Consider the following 24,361-nt stretch of genomic DNA (forward strand, 5'->3'; position numbering starts at 1 on the left):
TTCTCTGAACCACGAGAAAATCTAATTAATGCATTACTCTTCAGAAAGAGATAGTTGGCCTAGCTTGCTATTATTCTGTGTAGAATATGAGTGAAACCAATCTGCACATTAAAGAAAAAGGGATGTCTGCAGGAAAGAGAGGACTTGTTGTTGTCCTAGGGCTACAGTTACATGTAATTGAGGAAAAGAAGATCAATTCATAGACTTTTAATCAGCATGGCCCCCATTCCCTTTGATTTGACACCCTTTTTCTTGAACATCCTAAAGTTCTAGTCTCTAGCTGGGTAAACTTGGGCCAGTCACAGTTCCTCTGGGCTTTCTCATCTATAAAGGGTGGAGGATTCATCTAGGCTCTCAATTTCAATCATTCTTTTTTCCCCAGCTAACAAGTGAGCTTCTACATTTTTTGGCTTTGTTAATTAGTTCAATGATTGTAATTCTGCATGAATGAAGTTTCAGTGTGTTTTCCTTCAAGCCAGCATTTGCATGTTAAGACTCTTGCCCCTAAATGTGGAACAAAAGCCTCTTTCCAGCAGCCCTAACACATGAAGGGAATTACAGGGGTCAGAAGGAGACAAAGGGGCTTGCGGCTGGAGAGGGAGTTACTGCAAGCATGAGATCTGGGATCTTTCCCCCTCTTCTGCCCTCTGTTCCCATAGGGAGGATCACTTAACACTCAATAAGCCTTTAGTAAAGACTTGTGAGTTGCTCAGATAGTATAGATTCAAGGTAAATGGGAGCTCCCTATTGAGCATTCCTACCAAGATATGCTTACTTCCCAGTAATACTTTACTATTATTATTATATATTTGGCAATGCATGTTTCTAAATCTGTAAGGGCAACGAGTGGGTACGGGGGAACTCAAGAAGACCTGGATTCAAATTTAGCTTCAGGTACTTACTTACTGACTGTGCATCTCTGAGCAATTCACTTAACTAACCTCAATCTGCCTCAATTTTCTCACCTGTAAAATGGAGATGATAATAGATCTTATCTCACAAAGTTGTGAAAATCAAATTATAAAGTATTTGTAAAGAGTTTTACAAACCTTCAAAGGAGAAACCATATAAATGTGATGGTGATGATCAATAATGTGCCTACTATGCACTATTACTTATATGGGGAGTTGGGAAGATACAGCAAGGTTCCTAATTTCTAGCAATTTATAATCTGGTAGAGAAAAAAATCACTATCCACAAGGATAAATGGAATATAAATAAACATGAACTAGGAGCCTACCCATGTATGGTTGCTGTGTGCATGTGTGTGTACATCCTCCTGTTGAGACCTCTAGTCCCCCACGACTTCTCATAGATGACCTCTCCCTCGTTTACATCAGAACATGGTTCACTCTTTCTTCTTTCTCCATCTAATTTTTAATACTCCCCACTGCCTCCATTGAATTAGATCCACCAAGTACCTACTATGTGCCAGGTGTTGTGCTAGTCATTAATCATGCAAGGAAAATGAAAATCTTTGACTTTAAGGAGCAATTTTACTAGTGAGTACAATGTGAATATTGTGTACATTACACTGAGAACAAGATAAATACAGAGAAACTTCCCATGTTGCATGCAACCCAGTAAACACCCCATCCATTAGGAATTTCAGTTCAGGATTAACAGATGAGGTTCAAATGTTGGGGAACCATAGAGACCTCCTTATGTGAAAGGAACGGGACTTTCCTTAGACTCTTTCTCAGTCCTTCTGTACAGTTACAGGTGAAATCTTTAAAAAACAAACTTTGTTATACTTTATTTCTAGATACTGAAGGGACTAAGGGTAGTCTGTCCTCCAATTATATCCTTCTGGGAGGTAAACACACATTGATAGTACTACTCAACTGATACTGAAAATTGACCTTAAACCTGTACAATCTGAACAACTCACAATCTGGATTTCTGACCAGCAGCCATGGCTCTTTAGTGCTTTTAATTGCAGAATCCTCTTGGATATGGTACCATTGAGAAGCTGCTGCAGAAATCACTTCCTGAGAGGCAGCTAGCTAATGAATTCAAGAAAGAAATATCTATTTTTCTCTAATGTTATTTGGTAACTTTGGATTTGGGGTTATTTGGTAAATTTGGTACAGAGAAGGCTAAAGTCACTAAAGCCCACCTTTGGGTTCATATAAGAATGCATATATTCTCACGGTCTTGTGGGTAGAGTTGTCATCAATCTCAAGAAATCAACAATCCTCTAAAGAAAGGGGGAAAAAATACTTGCCTTCAGGGAACTCCAAACAATAAGCAAAAAGAAGCTTGTAAGGATTATCAATATTTAACACATTTTTGAGCCATCATCCAACTTTTTCTCTCATAGAAACAGACATAATAATCTTATAATATCATAATCACTTCTTGATTTCTATACTAAATGAAATTTTTACTAATACATTGCAGCCAGAAGCCATCAGCTCAGCCCCATCAGAGCAAAGTTTTACAGAACAACCCATCAGAGGCCATTTTTTTAGTGGGAAGTTTCCACTGGGGCCATATAGTGTTCATATGTCTGTGTTCTATGTCCAACTAATGCTATTGATCAAGAAAGGAGATGAACCCAGGAAAAGGCGAGAAAGGTATTGAGATCAGTGCTTAGAGGATTCCAAATGTATGTCGAAATAAAGGGTTTGAGGGGGAAGAGAGAGGGGGGCAAAAAACCTATCGTTAATGAAATAGGTGAAAATGAGCAGTGATGTTATTTGTTCAAATATCCCAATTTCTTTTTATAGAGATTTTTTATTCTTACCGATTGCATGTATTAGCGAATTTCCACATGAGTTTTCTGAGGTTATATGATCCAAATTATCTCCCTTCCTCTTTTCTCTCCCCACTTCTGGAGCTGTCAAGCAATTCAATCTGGGTTATACATGTATTGTCAGAGCAGTGATGTTATTGTGACCTGATCAGTAAAACAATTTGTTACATTCAGTAACAAAGCTTTTTGGTTAATTCTATCTAAAATGACTAATTTTCAGCCAACTGAACTTAAGAAGAATTACCGTGTGGAACCAAGGACCTATCCTTCTGCACTGGGGTCTGCCGGGGTCATACTTCAATTGAATTTAGACCCGGTAGGGAGTTGTGGACATAAAGATCTGAATTCTTAGGAAGAGCATGCCTCAAGAGGAAACCCATGGGACATGTCTAATGAACAAGCTTATCTGTAACTAGTTTTTTCTCGTTTCTCAATGGGATGGGGCCAGCTACGTATGGTGAACTTGACCTACCCAGAAAGTAAGACCATAGGATAGGAGCTGATAGTGGAAAGCGCGGTCAGCTCAGAGAGCAAGTTAGAGTGATGGCAAGAGAGACAATGACACAAGTTTAGGATGCTATTAGTTAAAATTTGAAGATTTAAAAATTCTTCCATTGGTCGAAAATCCATTTTGAGATTGCATCTATTCCTGTAACTGCATAATTATAATCCATATGCATATGTATACTGCTTGAAATGCAAATGATATGCATACACATCTAAACCTCTATAGGCACATTCATTGAGTCAAATTGAAAATCTGTATATAGAAGCTCTAATGGAATATTTCAAAGAAATCTTGTGATATGCACATGTGTGTATATAAAATTTGTATGTGCCTTCCCTCCGAAGGAATCGATATCAATAACATCTTTTTTTCCTTCGTTGTTCTCTTGATGTTCCTGGACAAGAGCAAAGCAGAAACTTGGGATGTGAGATTTACCATAATTGTCCCAAATGCTTAGCCATCTGGAGCGCTTCTGCATAATATTAAGGTGTCTGACATTTTAAATAAAGGATTTTGAATTAAAGACACACTGAATTAGATTTCTTTTGTATCTAGCAAAGACATTGATTTATGGAGAGGCTCTGAGTCTCTCTCATCATGTAAGAAAGGTTAAGGATTGACCAGATTTCCATGTGCTCCTTCCCCTTTGTAGACTGCACCAACTTACAAAGGTGCAGGGACATCTATGGAGTAGAGCACACAAAGGAGACAGACAAATATCTCAGAATACATTTTGGTTCAGTAATTGCTTACATGCCCAGAGACATTGATCCACTGTGTCATCTGGATATCAGATGTCTCTGAGAAATTTATTCATTTTCCATTTAAGGAAATGTTGGACTTGCATTTCAAATTCAGATTATTAAGTGGACTTTATTTTGGAAATGCTATAATGTCTGATTTGGGGGATGGGGGAGAGGGTGGAGTATATGGCGTGAGTGAAAAATAGAAGTTTCCCTAAAAGGGGAAGGTTGTATGATGGATAGTCAGTTCTCTGAGTCTGGAGTCAGGAAGACTTGAGTTCATGTCTGGGCTCAGACACTTATTAGATATGTGACCCTGAGCAAGTCACTTAGTCCAGTTTGCCTCAGTTTCCTCATCTGTAACATAGGTTGGATTAAGGAAATAGCAAACCACTCCAAAATCTTTGCTAAGAAAATCTCAAATGAAGTCATGAAAAAGCCAGAAAACTGAAATGACTGAACAACCACAACAACAACAATCCTATTATCCTTGCATTCAAAGGTAGATTTGACAATGATTAAATTGAATGTAGGTTTATTTTCGGGGAAAAGGGAAATTTATTCTGAAATCACAAGTGTCTTAAATCATACTTTTAAAATTACATAAAAGTAACTTCCAGGTGATGAAAATTGAAATATGAGTAATTTAGGTCTCTCTAATTCTTGATTTTTTTAAAACCTTGGGTTTGGCCAAGCTTGGTGTTGAAGATGAGGCTGAGACTGATGTTGAGGCTGGTGGATTGCTTGAGCTCAGGAGTTCTGAGATGCAAGAGGGCTAAAACCAATGAGATATCTGTGTTAAGTCTGGAACCAGTCTGATGAGCTACTGAGAGCATAGAACCTCCAGGATGCCTGAGGAGGAGCAAGCTGGCCCAGGACAGAAAAGGAGCAGATCAAAATCTTCTTGCTGTTCATCAGTGGGGTAGGGTCTAGGAGGAGCTGCCAAATTAGAGAGAACAGGTTTCAAAAACAAAACAGGAGGAGAAATAAAAAGTAATAAAGGCTAAAGGATAATTTCTTGAGGTGGTCCAAAATCAATTAAAATTGCATGTCTGTTATTAATACTATTACAAAGATAAAATGATGAATCTGAAATACATGTTCAGAAGTCATATTTAGTGCTGAACTTTTTGCAATCAAGAATATTTGGGGCTGAATCCTGTTTCTGAGACTAGTATCACTAGTACCACTAAGGCTAACTAGCTAGGTGGCCATGAACCCAACCTCTAACAGCTTCTCTAAGTCTAAGGCAACTCTCTAAGACTTCCTAGGTAGTTAGGTGGGATAGTAGATGGAACACTAGGCTTGGAATCCGGAAGCCCTGAGTTCATATCTGTCCTCAGATATTTACTACCCCTTGTGACCCTGGTCCAGTCACTTAACCTTTGTTTCCCTCAGTTTCCTTACTTGTAAAATGGGAATAATAATAGCATCTATCTCCCAAGGTTGTTGTGAGGCTCAAATGAGGTAATATTCATTAAATGGTTTGCAGAGTAGCTATTAGCATGCTAGCACATTGTAGGTACTATGTAATTTTAGTGGCTATTATTATCTTTTAAGATTTATAGACCAAGGCTATCTTCCTTCATGGAGGGGGTTCTCGGACCAATAAAATCATGGATCCATGAAATAATGGCTTACGTGATAACTCAGCGAACTGTTTTTTTTTTAAGTATTGTTGTAGTGTTGTTGTTAAAAATTGTCATTATTTGTCACAGTTGAATACATACCTGTTTCCATAATTTTCCCAATGATGAATCAACAATAACAAACATTGACTTGATATATACAAGTATACAATCATCTTTATTATTGGCCAAAGTAATGGGCTTTTCCAACTAAAGAGGATTAGCTCTGAAGTCAGAAGTCCTGGGTTCAAACTTCTTCTCTGATATTAACTTGTGACTTTAGTCAAATAACCTCCCTGGAACTTAGTCGCCTTATTTGTAAGCTGATGAAGGTATTACTAGGTGATGTTTGGGGTTCCTTCTAGTTCTAGATCTGTCTATAAAGGTTATTTTATAAATATGTGTGAACTTGTGATTCTCAGGACCCTTTTCACTGAGATTCTGTGAATGTAATCACAAGGTAATGCAATGGTTCTGCTATGAAGGCGTAGGAGGGAGAGGGGTTGAGAAAAGTGGTTATTTAAAAAGCAACAACTATAACAAAAGCCACAACTTAATCTGTAAATGACAAAATTCAATCAAACCACTCATTCAGGGTTCAATTAAAACATTTTTTTCTCATTCTTTTGAATATTTAGTTGTTTGGTTGAATTTTAGTCAGGCACCACTTACCACACATTCTCCTGACACATACGCACACACACACCACACTGAGATACTCACAAAACAAAACACCTAGTTTGTATATAGACACAGCACAGTTCCAGAAATCTTTCTAGCCCAAGATTACTAGTTACAGAAATGAACATCAACACAGTTTCTCAGACAGTTGGGAAAAGGGTGCTACAGATTCTAGGTTTTTTTTTGCTTTTTCTGTGGTTATAATTTTTTGCCGTGTCAGAATGTGCAAAAATCAATTTAAAGAAAAGTATTGAAAACTCTTGAGAGATTATTTTGAAAGCACGGGCACCGGGTAGGTTGTATTTAGAAGGGAAGGAATCTCATTTTCCCCTTTCCCTCTTTTATCTGCTTTTGTGCATTTTCTTGAGACTTTCAAAGACCAAGGCATGGCCTCTGCCCTTTTGTTTTCTGAGTGCTATTTGTGTTACAGCCTGCCAGGTTTTGTCTGGCTCCGTTTAATTTTTAAAATGTCCTCAGAATTACTGAGTGATGGTCGGATTATCTCTTTCCTTCATGATTCGATTTCCTGCTTCAGGCAATAAATTTTAATCTGCATTATAAATCTTTTCTTCAGATGCTTCCTGCATATTTCCTCTTACTCCCCTCTCAGAAGTCACCCCTCCCCAAAGCCCCTATTTATTTAGATTGCCACTAGTGGTATGAAAGAGCAGGATTCAAGGTCCTTTATGAAACCGAGGCATTCATTCATTCATCTGTAAGTCAAAATTTTCTCACCTGAGAAAGTAGCCGTTAGGGTCTAGGGCTGCTTCAAAGCAATGGAAGCTAATGAGAGAAAAGGAAAACATGGTGAAAAATAGAATTGGCCGTGTAGCTAAAGGAAATATGGAGGAAACGCGTTGTTGTTGCTGTTTTTTTATTTCTTCATTTTGAAAAGAAGAGGCAGTATAGTACAATAGATAGAGAGCTGTTCTTGAAGCTAGGAAGATCTGGGTTTCTATCAATTATGTGATAGCAAATGTTTAACAACCAGGGTTTGTTTTTTGTTTTTGTTTTTTTTTGATGGGGTAGCAGGGAAAGGGTGTATGTTGTAAACACGTCAGAATTTAATCTGGGAGCAGCAAGGTGGCTCAATGGATTGAGAGTCAGTCCCAGAGATGGGAGGTCCTGGGTTCAAATGTGACCTCAAACACTTCCCAGCTGTGTGACTCCAGACAAGTCACTTACTCCCCATTGCTTAGCCCTTACATTCTTCTGCCTTAGAACAAATGCACAGTATTGATTCTAAGATGGATGTAAGGGTTTAAAATTTTTTTAATGTGTGTGATTAGGGTTTTTTCCATCCCTTTCTTAAGTATGGACAAAAAAGTAAACCAAGCTCTGATTTGGACAGCTTGCCAATTTCCAAGGTGTAAATGCTTACACGAATCATTTAACTATGGGCTCTTAAGAAAGAGCCTGCGTGAGCTGACTCCAGCTCACCCTTAGTTCCAGTCTTGCATTGATAAATGCGCCACACATCCTACATCTCTAAATTTCGAGAGTTTGTGCTGAGCTGCGTTGGTAGAGTTTCCTCCCCTAAGAGTTCTTCAAACCAAGGAAATGACTGGTCCACTTCTTCTCATTTCGGAAAAGAAGCTTCTGAAAGCTCTTGGACCAGAAACTTTGCTTGAAAAGTCTTGGCCAGGGTTTAAGCTTAAGTTTCAATAATCTAAAACTTTAGGAAAACTTTTGGAGCACCCTAGGTGGTCATTAGCTTGGCTATTATTGGCTACTTAAAAACATCCTTTGATGCTTACAGGCAGGACTCAGGGAGGAAATAGGGCACTGAGGCGAGAAGTCAGGAGACCTGATTATGGCAAGTATGTTAACTGTCCGAGTCTGAGCCAACTCTCTAACAAGTGGAGAGCAGGGGCATGTTGTGACTTTCTATTTTGAGGAAATCAGAGATATTTTCTGCATATTTCAGTGACTGATCCTCTGTTTGACTCAGTTTCCTCTACTATAAAATGGGGATCATGAGAGCCCCTTCCTCCCAGGGTTGTTTTGAAATTCAGGTGAATCACAGGCAGCAATATTTTAAAAGGAGGTCTCCTGCCCTGCTATTCTCACAGCCTCTTCTTTCCAATTCATCATAAAAAATAGTAATAAGGAAGTGGGGCAAAGGAGATTGGGCATTGCAGTTAGGATGGTTCTCTCAGAGGCATCTCAAGTCCAGCCTGCTGTGTGGCCACGGCCAGCTCATCTTACCCTACAGTGCCCAGACACATGTGGCAGAGAAGGTGCAAAAGACTTAATTTCTCAATACCCCCAGCTAAAGTCTCTAAGATGATAAATTACAGTCATTACTACTCTGCAGTAGTAGAGGAGGTGGAGATACAGAAAGTTCTCTAAACAGATGAAATCATAAGTTTAGACCCCCTCCCTTCTTAAATAATACACAAAGGACCATCTACAATGACCTATTCATCTTTTTAGGAATAAGTCACAGTCCCTCTTTAGCTACAGTAACCATAACAGAAGGGACCTTAAAAGAATTTCAGTTTAATCCGTTATCCTCCAATCCTGTGTAATAATTTAGAGATCGTAAAACCATTTTGAAATGGGGAGCCATTTGTTAAAAGTTTGTGAACGAATGGAAGGAGTAACTCTAGAGGAATTCCAATTGATTCTGCTCTGCCCTGGGATGAGACCTCTGCCAGGGCTGCCTGTCCTGGGTGTACACTGGGGTTCACATTCTAATGGTAATTTCCATCTCAATGGCTCATGCCAAGAGTGCTGCCATTTTGATGTTTCTCAGGTGTTCTCCAGCTGGGCTCAGTTTCTAGCCCTTCTGAGGGCCATGTGAAGAGAAAAATTTAAAAAGGCTTCAGATTAAGAATCCCAGGATGAAAGCTGTGCTGAGACCCCTCATCTATATTCTTTGTTGATCCATCTTCTGTGATTCCTAGTTGTAAATATTTTTCAGACATCCCCTACCCCCTGAGAGGTGTCTGATGGCAGTTCACCCTGCTACTTGAACTCAGCTCTGCTTTATTCTGTCCCAGGCTCAAGACCCAAGGCTCAGTTAGCTTGGAAGGTCACAGATAATTTCTGTTGGACTAAAACTTAAAGGCTTTAATTTAAAACCTCATCTGGTTTTGTTCACATTTCAGCCAACCTCTCTGATATTCTTATATCATTCTCTTCAGAAAGAAATTGGTTGTCAAATCAGAAGCCAGCATTTTCCTTTTCTAATGTTACATTTGGCTTTTTTTACCACCTTTCATGGTTTCTGAGGGAAAAAAATAGAGAACTGCTCATTTTGGCATACCTTCCATGAAGGTAAACTGACAACACAATATAGGCTTTGCATTGGAGGCTTTCTCCATTTTTAAGAGTGTTTGAAATTTCATTGAAACCTTTAACTGCTTATTAATTTTGAATTAATAAGAGACTCACATTCAAAAACCTTACCGACTTTTCCCTTTTCTCATCTTTCTTTGCTTCTTTGATTTCTTCCTTTCTCCCTTCCTCCTCTTTCGTTTTCCTTTCCCTTTCTTTCTTTCTTTCTTCTTTCTTTCTTTCTTTCTTTCTTTCTTTCTTTCTTTCTTTCTTTCTTTCTTTCTTTCTTTCTTTCTTTCTTTCTTTCTTTCTTTCTTTCTTTCTTTCTTTCTTTCTTTCTTTCTTTCTTTCTTTCTTTCTTTCTTTCTTTCTTCTTTCTTTCTTTCTTTCTTTTCACCTTTCTTTCCTCTCTCCCTTCCCCTTTCCTTTTTCCTTTCCTTTCCTTTCCTTTTTCCTTTCCTTTCCTTTCCTTTCCTTTCCTTTCCTTTCCTTTCCTTTCCTTTCCTTTCCTTTCCTTTCCTTTCCTTTCCTTTCCTTTCCTTTCCTTTCCTTTCCTTTCCTTCCCTTTCCTTTCCTTTCCTTTCCTTCCCTTCCCTTCCCTTCCCTTCCCTTCCCTTCCCTTCCCTTCCCTTCCCTTCCCTTCCCTTCCCTTCCCTTCCCTTCCCTTCCCTTCCCTTCCCTTCCCTTCCCTTCCCTTTCCTTCCTTCCCTTCCCTTCCCTTCCCTTCCCTTCCCTTTCCTTTCCTTTCCTTTCCTTTCCTTTCCTTTCCTTTCCTTTCCTTTCCTTTCCTTTCCTTTCCTTTCCTTTCCTTTCCTTTCCTTTCCTTTCCTTTCCTTTCCTTTCCTTTCCTTTCCTTTCCTTTCCTTTCCTTTCCTTTCCTTTCCTTTCCTTTCCTTTCCTTTCCTTTCCTTTCCTTTCCTTTCCTTTCCTTTCCTTTCCTTTCCTTTCCTTTCCTTTCCTTTCCTTTCCTTTCCTTCCTTCCTTCCTTCTCTGTTTCTCTGTCCATCTCTCTTCATCTCAGTCTTTCTTTGATGATCAGGAGACAGTTAAACTTGTATGTTGATTAAATTATTAAACTCGTTAGTCTTAATGAACTGAAACACCAGCTCAATTGGTTATAGCATTCATTATAGGCCCAGAGCTCTAAGTGACTCAGAGTTGTAGGGATTGAGTTTTCCCTCCTACTATATTTGGGAAAACTGAGACCTAGGATTAAGTGACTTAGGATCACAAATCTAAAGTTGAAAAGGACCCCAGAAGCCACATAATCCAATTCCCCGTTTTACAGATGGAGAAACAAAACTCAAGGGAAGTTAACCAATTTGCCCTCAAGTCTCAGAGAGGAAATACTTGAACCAACATCTCTGACTGTAGCGTTAACATTCTTGTTTGTGTTGGTTGGTGGAGAAGGAATTGACCAGCATGCATAAATAGTAAATGAAGGCAGGAATAAGTTGAATGTGAATGTTTGGGAATAGAATAGGATTTTGGACTAAATCCTGGGGGTAGTGAGGGGTGTTGGTCTTTGAAGGTAACGTGTGGATTAGAGATTATGGAGTGTTTAATTTTAGACAAAGGACTTTGTATTTAGCTCCCCACCCTAGGAGCTGCTCAGTGTAGATTAGCACAAGGCTGAAGCTTAGTCTCTAGCGCCCATAGGTGCCTGAGTTCGTCCTCTGTCTTTTTCCATCCTTTATCCTTGTTGTCAGCGAGTCTTCATCTTGACCACCAGTTATGAAGAGTGTACTTGAAACAATCTCGCCATCCAGATCCTCCATCTCTCAAGTGCATTTGCCCAGTTATACATAGTAATCTTTCAGGGATGCAGGAAGGAATCATTGTTAACCAGAGTTTTTTTCTCCTGCCAACATGAGCTCAGGACTGTTGGAGCTGCTAGATGCTGATGCAAAAGGGGGCTCTCCAGCCTTTGTGAATTTCCCGCTGGAGAGGTAGAGTCTCTTAAGAATCAAAGGGCTTTTCTCTAAGCAAGATTTCATTGGTTCTCTTTGTTGCAAGCATTGTGATATTTCTTGTAGGAGAGCAGTGTGGGGCACGCCTGGGATTTGTGAGCAGCAGAAAAGAAGGATTTCTTTCTCTCTTTCTTTCTTTCTTTCTTTTTGCTGATTTTGCTACTTGTGGATGGCTTTGTGTCCCCTCTGTGTAGTGGGCTCACAACCATTCTCCAAATTTTGGAAGAAGCACAAAATAGAACAAAACATAAAAGTATAACGTACAAATAAATGCCAAACTCAAAATAGGAGCCAACAAGTAGGAAAGGAAGCGAATGCTTTTGGCTACTGCTCAAAACAAGGATTTAAAAATGCACTCCTTTCCTCTTCTGTCATAAGGATTTGCACACCATTTCTGTGTCTCCCCCTGAGGCCTCCTTTGCCTCAGGAAGGGGGCATTAAAATGAGAACAGCCAGAGGAATGGCATAACTATGGTCTCTCAGTTCCCCAAGAGTTGTTTCAGAAGGGCCTTCTCCCCTATGACAGTGGCCACATGGGGTAACAGTGTTGTACTCCAAACCCTTCTGAACCTCGTTCCCTCCTATCTTTCCATTCTTACACCTTACTGCTCAATATGTACTCTAATCCAGGGACACTGTCCTCATGAAGGCTTCAGGAATGAGACCCACCATCTTTTTTGAATCTACGATTTTCTGGCTATTTCCCATGTGTGGCGTGCTCTCTCTTCTCTGACTCCTGAGTTTTCTGACTTCCTTTAAGTTCCAACTAAAATCCCACCTACTACAGAAAGCCTTTCCAGACCCTTCTTTAAAAAAAAATTCAAATCTATTTATTTGTTATATTACAATACCTAATTAACTCTCTCTTCCTCTGCTTCCATCCGTTAAAGAAGGCATCATTTGTATATAAAACTATGTCTCATTTATTCCTCGTTATCGATTCTTTCTCTGGAGGTGGACATATACAAGTCATTCTTCACACTATTTCTGTTGCTGATCATTTGGTTCTGCTCATTTCACTCTTCATAATTCCATGTTTTTTTCTGAAATTAAGCTGCTCACCATTTCTTGTCATATGCTACCACTTGTTTAGCCCTTCCCCTCTGCCAATTGATGGGCATCCTTTCCATGTCCAGTTCTTTGCCACCACAAAGATAGCTGTGATCAATACTTGAGAACATCTCGGTTTTCTTTTTCCCCTGATCACCTTAGGAAATTAACCAATAGTGATATCGATGGGCCAAAGTTATATACACTTTTACAACTCTGAGCCTCATTTCAGATGGCTCTCCAAAATCGTTGGATCAGTGTACAGTAGTACCAGCACCTCTTAATTGTAATGCTTTCCCTCTGTTAATCATTTCCTCCTTATCCAAAATAGACCTTGCTTTCTATTTATGTGTCTTCCTGACTCCAAAGCCCAGAACATCTACTTTAAAAAGTGGAGTTCAAATTAAATCGTTAAGTGCTCTAAAATCTTTAAAGCCCTGTGTCTATTTTATTTCATATTTTTTCCTAGTTACACAGTTACATGAAGGGAGGGCTGACTTCTACAATGCACTGGATGTTTGAATGCTATTTCTTGCCTCTGGCTTAGGCAGGTGGCTAGATAGGAATATAAAAGACACCATTTGACAGTTTTCCCTTCTGTTGCTAAAGTTGGGCATGTCATGGTTCTCATTCCAGAAACTCGGAGCATAAATCTAACATTTACAGCGTCTTCAGGGGCTTCTCCTGTCAAATCATGCTTGTGTAAGGTCACGAATTTAGAGCTGGACTACGAAGTGACCCTCTCCCAACCCAAATCACACAGATAATTACCGACTGACTTCGAATTTGAACCCAACACTCTGGACTACACTTCCATTTTTCTTTCTACAAATTCATATTATGCTTTTTAAAGGGTTTTCACATAACAATTGCCCACTTTGGAGTTCCTTTTATTTATCTTAGAGACAATGTGCACAGAAGTCAGACTTGGAGTCATTTACTGGGCATTTAAGTATAGGAGAATCGCCTTCCCTTTCTGGGACCTCAGTTTGCCCATCTATAACATGGGGATAATAGACGACATTCATAGCATCCACTGGTCAGGATTGATGCAAGTTGCGAATGAGACGGCAGATGTAAGATACTTTTCCAAACCCGAAACTACTACATAGACTTGCTGTCTGGGCATATGCCGGCTTGATCGGCGAAGCGGGGATGGCTGCTTTCCTCCCAGTGAATCAGCCTCACCCTCTTATATTTCAAGTCATAGTTCTGCCGGGCCTTTGTTATCGGCATCGGATTAATCTTTTAGAGAGGGCAGCGAAGGTTCTCTTATTTCACTTGCCATGGACAAGGATTCTTTTTTCTTTTCCACACTCATGCTCCCGGGAGGCCATTGGACATCGGAGAGTTATTCACTGGTGCTCTGAGCACTGAGACCCTGTGTCTTTGGGCACTGATTAGTGACACTTTAATCAAGTTGTTTGAAGTCCAGTAGACTGAATTTTCTAAGGTTTCTAACCGTTTGGGATGTTTCTATGGTCACAGGGAAGCCAGGGCTTTGAGGCCTAGAGGCAATCTTTTAAATGCAAATCTTGGAAGAGTCAGTCTGTTTTTCTGGGGACTTGACTTCTTTGGGATTTGGGAGAAAGCTGAACAGCCCACTGCCAGATTTTCTTCTTTCGGGGGCAGCAGGGGGAGCTGAGAAGGGAAGGAGCTAATCCAGATCCTGAGCCTTCCAGGAAAGATGGAGAAAGCCTTTAACTTTTCTGTAGCCTTCTGGAGGAGGCAGGGAAGGGAATAAATAGACCTTCTCCCCTTCCACCTGATTAGCTACTAAGGCAGATCCCATACTTTTGGGTGCGAAACTTTCTAGGATTGCCTGAATTCTTTATTATTTTCAAAGGGGGAGTATGTCTAATTAGTGATAATTAAATCATTCATGGGGAACTCGCATTGGAGGAATTAATGTGTTTTGTATTGGACTCTGCCCCGAGCGAACATTGACAACACGTGAGAATGGAAGGGATGAAAAATTACAGCCCTTCTTTGGTTCACAAGACACTGCAGAGGCTGCCCATTGACTTGATTTCATGGGAAGGCTGACTTTGGCCTGCTCGCATATTCAGTGACTAAACACCCCAGTTTTGACAGCTGTGGTCTGGGGAGGGGAGCCGGCAGCAGCATCGTGCCATGGTTTGTTGAGAAAAAACAAGGGGAAATTTACAACAAAGCTCTGAATGGAATGGAAACAGTGAGCCTTGTGTCCCAGCGCTCACTGGCTAGCCCTCTTTGGGGCTTCGTGAAAATGCTCCCCCTTCGGCTGAATGAGGATGAAGACTGGTAGGAGAAATATTTAAGTTATAATTAAGTGACTCGTGTGTGAAAGCATTTCCCCTCATTGAAAGGAAATCAATGAGAACAAAAGCGGTCCACCAGTGTCACAAGAGAGGCTGCCCCAGTGGTCTCCATGGGCCTTACAGAAACACTTGAAATTCAGGTTTGTTTCTCACTAAGCAAATGGTTTTATTCCTCTCGTGTGAGATTCTTTCGGGCTCTCTTTCGGAAGTCATAGTTTCAGCCATTTGGGGACTTTCTTATGTCCTCAATTATTCTGATTCACGTGGGAAAACAAGCTAATAAATAGTCAGGTTCAGGTGCTGTGAACTCCCAAGCATTTTGTTCCGTCAGTCTCCAGTGGAGTCCAAGCCTGTTCTAGAATTGCTTTTGGCCGTACCGTCCGTCTACTGAACTCCGAGCTCCATCTCACCTTTCTATCTCCTCCTGCACTTAGTCTGCGTACAGTAGGGACTTTATTAAGTACACATATATGCCTTTGTAGGTAAGCAGCTTTTTGATGTATATCTACCTAAGGATCTCCTCAGGTCTGTGTGTATCCAGTGAAATAAAGAATTCCTTTTGACATATCCATCTATATGTGTATGCATGTATGTATGCCTGTATACATGCAAATGTATATCCCTTGGTTTGTTTACGTATGTGTTTGTATTTCTCCCTGCCTTTGTCTCTATCTCTATTTCTCCTGTGCAGTTTCTCTGGTTCTTTCCTTGCTCTCTCTGTCTTTGTGTCTATGTGGGTCTGTCTGTCTATTTCTCCAAGGAATATAATTCACAGGAAAGTCACTTGAAAGCCCGTCTCCTTGGTGAAGCTAGGAAGCTTAGTGAATAGTGCTGGATTTTGTGTTCGGGAGACTTGAGTTTGAATCTTGACTCAGCCACATCTTTGTGGGTGAGCCACTTAAGCTCTAGGAGTCTTAGTCAGCTCATCTGAAAAATGGGATAAATAACAGAACATACCTGAGGCTCAAATGAGGTTACAAAAGAATTCCTTTGTCAGCCTGAAAACACTGCACAATCCCAGCTTTTATTGTCCTTCTTAATATTTATATTTGTGCTTAAGATTTCCTAAGCAATTTGCACATGTTTTTTTCATTTACTCCTCAAAAAAACCCAACTAACCAACCAAAGAAACAAACAAACAAACAAACAAATCTCTAAAAAGGTAGCATTGGATAATGGATAGAGATCTTTCCAGGAAGCAAAGGGGACCTGGATTCAAGGTGTGCCTCTTATCCATACTGCCCATGGTCTTTTGTGCACCTCATTTAACCTCTCAGGGCTCTGGGCAGCTCTCTAAAGCTCTAAGTTGCAGATTTAATAATAAACTATATATCCGTAGAGGGAAATTTTCTCATTGAGGAGTTGCAAAAGCCACTGAATACACAGATCTTATCTTTATTTCTAACAACTTTTATGAGGTAAGAACCATTATTGCTCCTATTTTATTGATGGGGAATACTAAGGGTAAGAAAGGTAAAGTGACTTTATCCCAGCACACAAAGCCAATACATGTCTGAGACTGGATTAGAATTCAGGTCTTCTTGACCTCAAGTCCAATGCCCTAACCATTCTGAAGCCCGGTTACCTCTCATTGAGGAAAAACAAAACAAAACACTCCTATATATATTCATGGGACAATTTCTATTTATACAAATAGTCAAGTAATAGCAAATATGTTCTGCTGATTGAAAGTAGGTTTTACTTCTAGCAAGTATACAGAAGTGAGGTATTTCCAAAAGTAGTGCAGTTGTGAAAAGGGAAAGATGAAATGGCAGATTTATGGTCATTCTTCCCATTGAAATAACTGAAAAAAGATCAAAGCCCAGGGTGGTGAGAAAAGCCTTTATCTTGACTTTTTAAAATAGGATTTCTGAATTAAGAAGCACACGCAAACTGATTGGATGATTGAATAATACATTGAAACATATCTAGGCTGATTTTCTCCTTTTGGAGACTTCAAAATTTCCCACAAATGGAACATATTTTCACATCCAGTAAGGTATAATCTGGTAGCCTGATATCTCTCCATGAATGTCATCTATTTGTGTAAGGATGTTTTCCACAGGTCAGGAGAATTGGGATGGCTTCCATTTAAAATATAAAGCAATTTTTCCAATCCTCATTTATTGGCTACTTCTGTCTGAGGTAAAAATCAGTTGATGTTTAATTTCGCTGTTCTAGCCTTTTGCCTATATGGTTAATTTGCTATGCTCTGGCCTCTTTGGCACAGAGCTGCCTAAGCCCATGCCTGCCTCCCTAAGGTAGGACAAGACTGACATTCTAGTGATTGTTCAGAGAGGCAGTGCTGTACAATGAATGGGATTAAAATCCCACATCAAATATTTACTAGCTGCATAACCAACAGCAAGCAAAAATCGCTCTAAATCTCCATTGCTCATTCATACAATGGGGGTGGGGTGTGCAAAATTCATAGGATCAAGTTCCAAAGGTTGTTGTGAGATCCAAATTAGACGATGAACGTCTGGTATTTTGTAGACTTAAAAGGACTACCAAAGTGCCTGTGATTATTAATAAGTACATTTCATGCAGACGTGCACATTGTGGATATAGAATTTGTCACTGAAAAAGCATAAGATGGTCACTCCCTCAGGTATTTATCAGCCGTATGATTCTGAGCAAGTCACTTAGCCTCTCAGAGTCTCAGTTTCCTCATCTGCAAAATGAGAACTGTCTTTTCAAATCAAATTTGTGATCCCATCCTCCTTCTACCAGTTGAATGTTGTGATAAAGTTTGCATGTATATCATCATTTTTGAACTTTATAATAACCCACGTCACAGAAGTGATTATTCCCTATTAGAGATGTGGAAACTAAGGCACAGAAAGATTAAGTGACTAATAGTTATAGTGCTAATGCATTTTACAGTCTATATTTGAAACCAGGTCTTCCAGTCTCAGAATTCTGTATCATATATAACACTTACCCTAATTTTATGTCCTCTGACCAGTGAGTATATACAAAGAGTCTCTCCATTTTGAATCCATTTATCCTTGGTCTTATCTTGCCAGTCAGAATGGTAAGATGACTTGTATCAATAGACCTGAATTGTAGCCAGCTAGATAGTTAGACTGACAGACAGACAGACAGACAGACAGACAAACAGATGTGCTTCTAAGTGAGGCTGCTGCTGATCTCCCCAATGGCTAGCAACTTCTTTCCATGAACAAAATTAAAAGCACCTATAGGTAATGATATACTCAGAATGCTGTAGAAAGTACTAGAAACCTGAACTCAACTGTGTCATAAGATAACAACAACAACAACAAAATGATTCAGAGGAGGTGACATTGAGGATAGAAGGAAAATCTCCTCCAGGCAGAAAAATGAAAGTTCAAAGTTGGTTTGCTTAACTTCTGTAAGTAGACCTCATACCATTGAAGGCCTGATCATCTTACCACCCACAATACAGTTGGAGGATGCCCTTTGCAGCTGTAAAGAGGACGTGCTAACAGAATGAAGACATAATGTTATATTTTAGGTCATTGATATTGACTTGGAAGCATGATGTGGTATGTAAAAGCTAGACTTAGAATTCAGGAGGCATAGATTAAATTCCTTCTCACACTCTTACAAGCTATGAGTTAGTCATTCAGTCCACAGGCATTTATTTCTTTTTCATTAGGTAGACTAGGGCTTTAAAAAAATCTACTTTAGCAGAACAATAATTATGTTAGTAACATGCATTCTTGGAGAAATATCTTCCCCAAATCAATTATTCCTTCTTTCATTACTTCCTAATCTAAGAATTCCCCTTTCAATCTGGCCAAATGTGAAAAAAATATAGAATTGGGGCACCTAGTGGATTGAGAGCCAGGTCAATGGGAATTTTTTAAAGTGTCTACTATGTTGCAGTAACTTACAGTCATTGAGCCTCAGTTTCCTTACCTTGGAGATAAGGCTATCTTGAAAAGACATAGGGAAAGTACTTTACAAATCCATGTTCTTCTTCTTGTGATCCTTATATTATATTTTGAATAATTAGTGTTCCCAGAGCACTATAATGGAAAATAAGAATGAGGTCACCAAGAGCTTAAACAGTAAGAGGTCTGAGCCTCTAACTTAATTACCTTGGGAGCCAAGGACAGACCGAATATGGTGCTGCATGGAGAGTGCACTGTGTCTCCTAATTCAGACATGATAGATGATAGTTAGTACTGGTAGTCCTTTTGAGTAAATCAATATGAGTAATATTGGGCATATATGGTACACGTCATATTTCACAAATACTGACTGTTCTACTTTTACGAATGTCAATCATTTCATCTTACTGAAATATATGTAATATTTTCATGTAGAAAGCTATTCATTTCCTAACGTTTTCTGTGCTTAATGAAACATATCCAAAGAAACACTGAACATTGTTATTTAAGTTTCATAGGTAAATTATTCCAAAAAGCAGTGAAAAAGAATTTTTAGACAATCATAAAAAATTACAATATTTCTGATTTTAAAATGAGTAAATGAGGAGCTGGGAGAAAAAATTGTGGTCGTTACTATTTGAAAAAGCCAACAAACATAACCACAACAACATTACAACATGAAAATGTAAGGTCCACTGAAATGCTCTTGTCAGCCAGTGTTTCACCTAAGACTCTGGTGATGTTGCTTCCTCAATAATGCGCATTTTCTGAAATGATGACTAAGTCCCAAGACCATCTTTTTGTTTTGCTTTGTTTTTATTCCCCCTCCCCCTTTCCACTCTACCTGCTTCCCTCAGTAGTACAAAGGAGACAAATAAATCTTCATTCTGGCAATTAATATTTTAAAAACAAGATGACATTTGGAAGTAAATTAGTTTCTTGTATGTGTGGCTCTAACCCTTCTGTTCCTTTCCTTCCTTTTGTTTTGGTCCCCAAGGTTTGAAACTTCTCCACCACCCCTCACCCCACATGAAAAATCAATTTAAAGATGGCAAGAAAGCAGGAGAGGAACTGATCTGGCTCTTTTCTGTTTGTACCTCTCTTTTCTGAGTACAGAGCGGTGGCCTCATTTACTTAGATGACCCTTCAAAAATCCTGTTACTTATGTTGCATATATATTTCTTTTTCCCCCTCCAGCTCAATGACCGAGTTTCTTGTATGAACAGAATGGATCCAGTTTGGTCTTTGTGCAGTCTGAAAGGCGAGGAAGGAAGTGTGTGTTGTATAGGCAATGTTTCGAGCTAGTAATTTTTGCTTTTGTTTACTGTGTTTCTCATTCAGCCTGAATGTTCCTATCTATAACAGGCTTTAGAGAAGCACCTTTGTCCACAGCGCTGGCCTCCAGGAAGGCTTGGATTCTTACAAGTTTGCAGAAATGGGTACTGGCTGTCATCCATTGGGAAACCCAGTGAGCTTACAGAGCTCCTGCTGATTTCCTTGAAAGTTCTCTGTCCTCAAACTCCCCAGTGGGCCATTTAATCTTTCTGAGGACAGAGACCAAGCACAAAGATGACTGTGGTGTCTATTCATCTTTCTTGGTTATGTAGACCGTGATTTTGGAAGAGGAATGTCTGACCCTTGATCCATGGTGGTTCATCATACATCCCACTCTGACCATTGGAATGATGGGCTGCTGGCATCCTGACTCTTATTGGATGTGAGGGCCTGGGATGGGAACTGAGGTTTTGGGATGAGGATACTTGTTGAGACCGTTTGGCACGTCATCTTAGCCAGATCCCAGTGGGCTGGAATGAGATCTCTGAGTCACATCTGATTTGTTCAGCCCAAATCAGTCTTGGTTTTTCAGCCTCTAGATTATACTGTGATTTTACTTAATTAGCCTCCATTTGGGGTCCATGAGTTATATTGAGCTTTATATATATATATGTGTGTGTGTGTGTGTGTGTGTGTGTGTGTGTGTGTGTGTGTGTGTGTATTTGATTTGAGGTTACTTTGGGGGGAAAAACAACTTTCGGATTAAAGTATGCTTGAATACTCAGTTCTGTACACTAATTAGGAGTAGAATACAGATTTGGAATGTCTGAACTAACAAATACACTTACGCTGATTTTTGTTTTGCTTGAATCTATATACAAATGTACCCTTAGTCAAGTCAAGTTTTTATTAAATAACTATTGTGTTTCAGGCAATGTGCAAAGTCCTGGAAACTTGAGATTCTCTCTCTCTCTCTCTCTCTCTCTCTCTCTCTCTCTCTCTCTCAATCTCTCTCTCTCTTTCTCTCTCTCTCTCTCTCTCTCTCTCTATATATATATATATATATATATTTATATATATATATATATATATTTCTCTCTCTCATTTCTGAATTTATCCTTCCTTTAGCCTCTCTGGGACTCAGTTTCCTAACATGTGAGGAGTTGAACTAGGTGCAGATTTACTGGTTTAGTGGAAGAAATCAGGAAGCCTTGAATTCAAATCCTACTTCTTAACTCAATAGCTTTGTGAGTCAGAAAATCACTTAACCTCTCACGTCATCACTGAAGTGAAGAGTATGGAGCCCATAAACTTATTGATCTTCTTTAGCTCTAAATCTATTCTGATCACTTTGTTTCCTTCTAGTCCTCAATCTATGAACCTAGGTCGTCCCCTACACAGAGAGGAATCCTTCATAATAAACAATAAAAAAAGAGTTTTGTTTTTTAAAGATAGTTGTGTCCCAAGTATGACATTATCTTCTGGCCAGGGAAGTGCTTTCTTTATAAAACTATATTGGTTGGCCTGTTTTCTTAGTCCTGGTTCCAAGGTTTCCTGGGGTCTGACATGTTAGATCATCTTCATGATTGGCTTTCTTCACATGTGCTTTAGTGAGATGCACATTTGTCCATGCACCCCACTCCCTGGACATGCACACAGAATTGAAAGGTCGCTAGGTCACTCTAAGAAGTCATGTCTGCTTCTGCCCACTCCACTCCCCTATATCTCCCAAACTAGGGTGGGAGTGGATGGACTAAGCATAGTAGCAGGCAGTGGCATTTACAGCTTGCTTTACTGTGATAATTCTTAGATCTGGGGGAACCAATCCCCTGAGGGGAAAAGTGGATATTTGGGGGGCTTAAATAAGGTCTATAGGCAATGGATTTCCTCAGAAAGTAATTCGGTTTCCCTTCAGAAGGTATAGTGGAAAGAATATGACTTCTGGGGTCAGAGCACAGTGTTCAAATTCCACCTCTATATTCTACCTGAGTGGCTTAGGGCAGTTTCTTCACCTTCCTGGTCCTCGGTTATCCCAACTGTAAAATCAAGGGGTTTAACTAGGTGTCTATACAGCTTCCTTCCTCCTCTGATTCTATGATCCCCACTGAATGTTTTCTCTATATTGGGGTCAAGACCAGAGGATTTTGCCAGTTCTGAGGGATCTGTAATGGCTTCTGGTTTATTCTCTTCTTCCACAGCTAGGTGATACAGTGAATATCTATTACTGCACTGGAAATCAGGAAGATTCATCTTTGTGTGTTTAAATGTGGCTTCTGATGCTTACTATGTGACCCTGGGCAAGTCACTTAACCCTCTTTACTTCATTTTCCTCATCTGTAAAATTATCTGGAAAAGAAAATGGTAAACCCCTCTAGTATCTTTGCCAAGAAAATCCCAAATGAGGACACAGAAAGAGGCTAAAACTGAAAGCAAGTGATGTCGGCTCTGGAAGTGGGGAGGGAAGAGGAGAAAGAAGGAAAATGAATCATATAAACACGGAAAAATATTTTTTAAAAACCTGAAAGCAAGTGAGCATTGATCATATACTTAAAGGGAGTAGGGAAACTTTTCCTACTCTCCAGGTTAATTTAACCTACTCCTTGAGCTTACGTCAAGTCAAGTCAGTGAGCATTTATGGAGTTCCCACTATGACCTGTTGAGCACATCCAAAGTACCTGGTAAATGATTATGCCCTTATTTCCTTCCTGCTAGGTGCCAAGCATTGAGCTAAGCCCTGGGGATACAAAGATAAGCAAAACAAAAACCCAACCAAACCAACAAACCCAGTATGTAATATGGAAACTGCTAATACATTATGTATGTACAAGGGAACTGGAGCTAATCACTGAAGAAAGAAGGGGTATCCGGGAGGGCTTCTCAAAGAAGGTGAGATTTAGCTAGACCTTGAAAGAAAACAAGGAATCATGGGAGGAAAAATGTACAGGGACAGAATTCCAGGTATAGGGGCCAACCAATAAAAATGCCTAGAAAGGGAAATTTACTTTCTACCCACTTGCTTTCATCTTGCTCATCTATAACATGGACGGAGAAAAGGAACTTTCAAATGCCATCATCATACATAAACTCAGAGATCTGGAAAGGGACTTCAGAAACCATCCAATCCAGCTCTCTTTCTTTTAGAGACGAGGAAACTGAGGCCCAGGAAGGATGGTTAGGTGACCCAGCTGTTGTCTGAGGCACGATTTGAGTGCTTAACAATCCTGCTTCTAAAGGCTGTCTCAATAAGCAACAAATAAGCTCCCTCTTCAGGTTTCCAGAAAATTGGCTCTTGTTGTGTTGTCTGACTCAGTGTGGCCAAATGGTATTCAATTGTTACAAAATATAGTCTGTTTATGAGAGGCAAGCAAGATCCACAATCCATCATGGACTTTCTTTTTACCGTGATATTGCTCATGTTTATTTATATCTAATATCAAAAAATCAAGAAATTAACATTGATATCGGAGCATGGTGTTTCTTTATATTCTTGGCAACTAAAATCATATTGATGGAATCAGTCTCAGAATGGCATCCTAGCTTATATTTGGGTAGTGCTCTAAGGTTTATAAAATGTACACAGCTCTTAAAATTACACCCGGGAGGGTCACACAGCTATTAAGTGGCACAGGCATATTTTGAACCTAGTTCCTTTAGATGTGAAATACCGGATCTATTATAGTTCATTCAAATCTCACAACAATCCTGAAAGGAACTAGATTACTTCAACTCATTTTGAAGGCTAGGAAATAAGATTAGAGAATCTGAGTGACTTACACATGGCTATATAGCAAGTAAATGTTGGGCATGGGATGTGAACTCAAGTTCCCCTCAACTTCCAAGTCCAACACTTTATCCTCTATCCTAATGCATTTGTGAACATTTTCCACAGATAGAGGTCAGATTCTTCTTGGGAAATTGCTTGATCATTTTATTTTTCAAGGATCCAGTTGGGTGACAAACTTGTTTTTCATTTACTTATATTAAAATCTAGAAACTCATAAGAGGAAATGTGGTCCAGTAGCTAGAGAGCCAGTCCTGAAATCAAGGAGATTTGAGCTCGAATCTTCCTTCTGACATATTTTGTATGATCATGAATGAGCCATCTCAGTGCCCCTGGTGTCTCAGAAGAAAAGCACTACCCCCATTTTCTCTTTTATTACTAAATGTGTTGAGACCACAAACCTGAAATTTCTTATCTGAGACAAAATACATTAATCAATTACATGAAAATTTCATGATCTTGAGCCAGTGATTTCAAATGAAAATCTAACCATGATTGAGGCAA

At 39.5% G+C, this 24,361-nt stretch overlaps 1 protein-coding gene across 1 annotated transcript in view; it reads left to right on the forward strand.

Moving 5' to 3' along the window:
- The first annotated feature begins 11,469 nt into the window (after positions 1-11,469).
- Positions 11,470-24,361, forward strand: part of FAT4 (FAT atypical cadherin 4) — a 203,997-nt gene continuing 191,105 nt past the window's right edge. Inside the window, exons 1-2 of the mRNA XM_056803836.1 lie at positions 11,470-11,549; positions 14,715-14,903. Coding sequence (XP_056659814.1) covers positions 11,470-11,549; positions 14,715-14,903 — 269 coding nt within the window. The remainder of the gene's footprint in view (positions 11,550-14,714; positions 14,904-24,361) is intronic.

Source organism: Monodelphis domestica, chromosome 6 (assembly GCF_027887165.1).
Source record: "Monodelphis domestica isolate mMonDom1 chromosome 6, mMonDom1.pri, whole genome shotgun sequence".
Taxonomy (NCBI): domain Eukaryota; kingdom Metazoa; phylum Chordata; class Mammalia; order Didelphimorphia; family Didelphidae; genus Monodelphis; species Monodelphis domestica.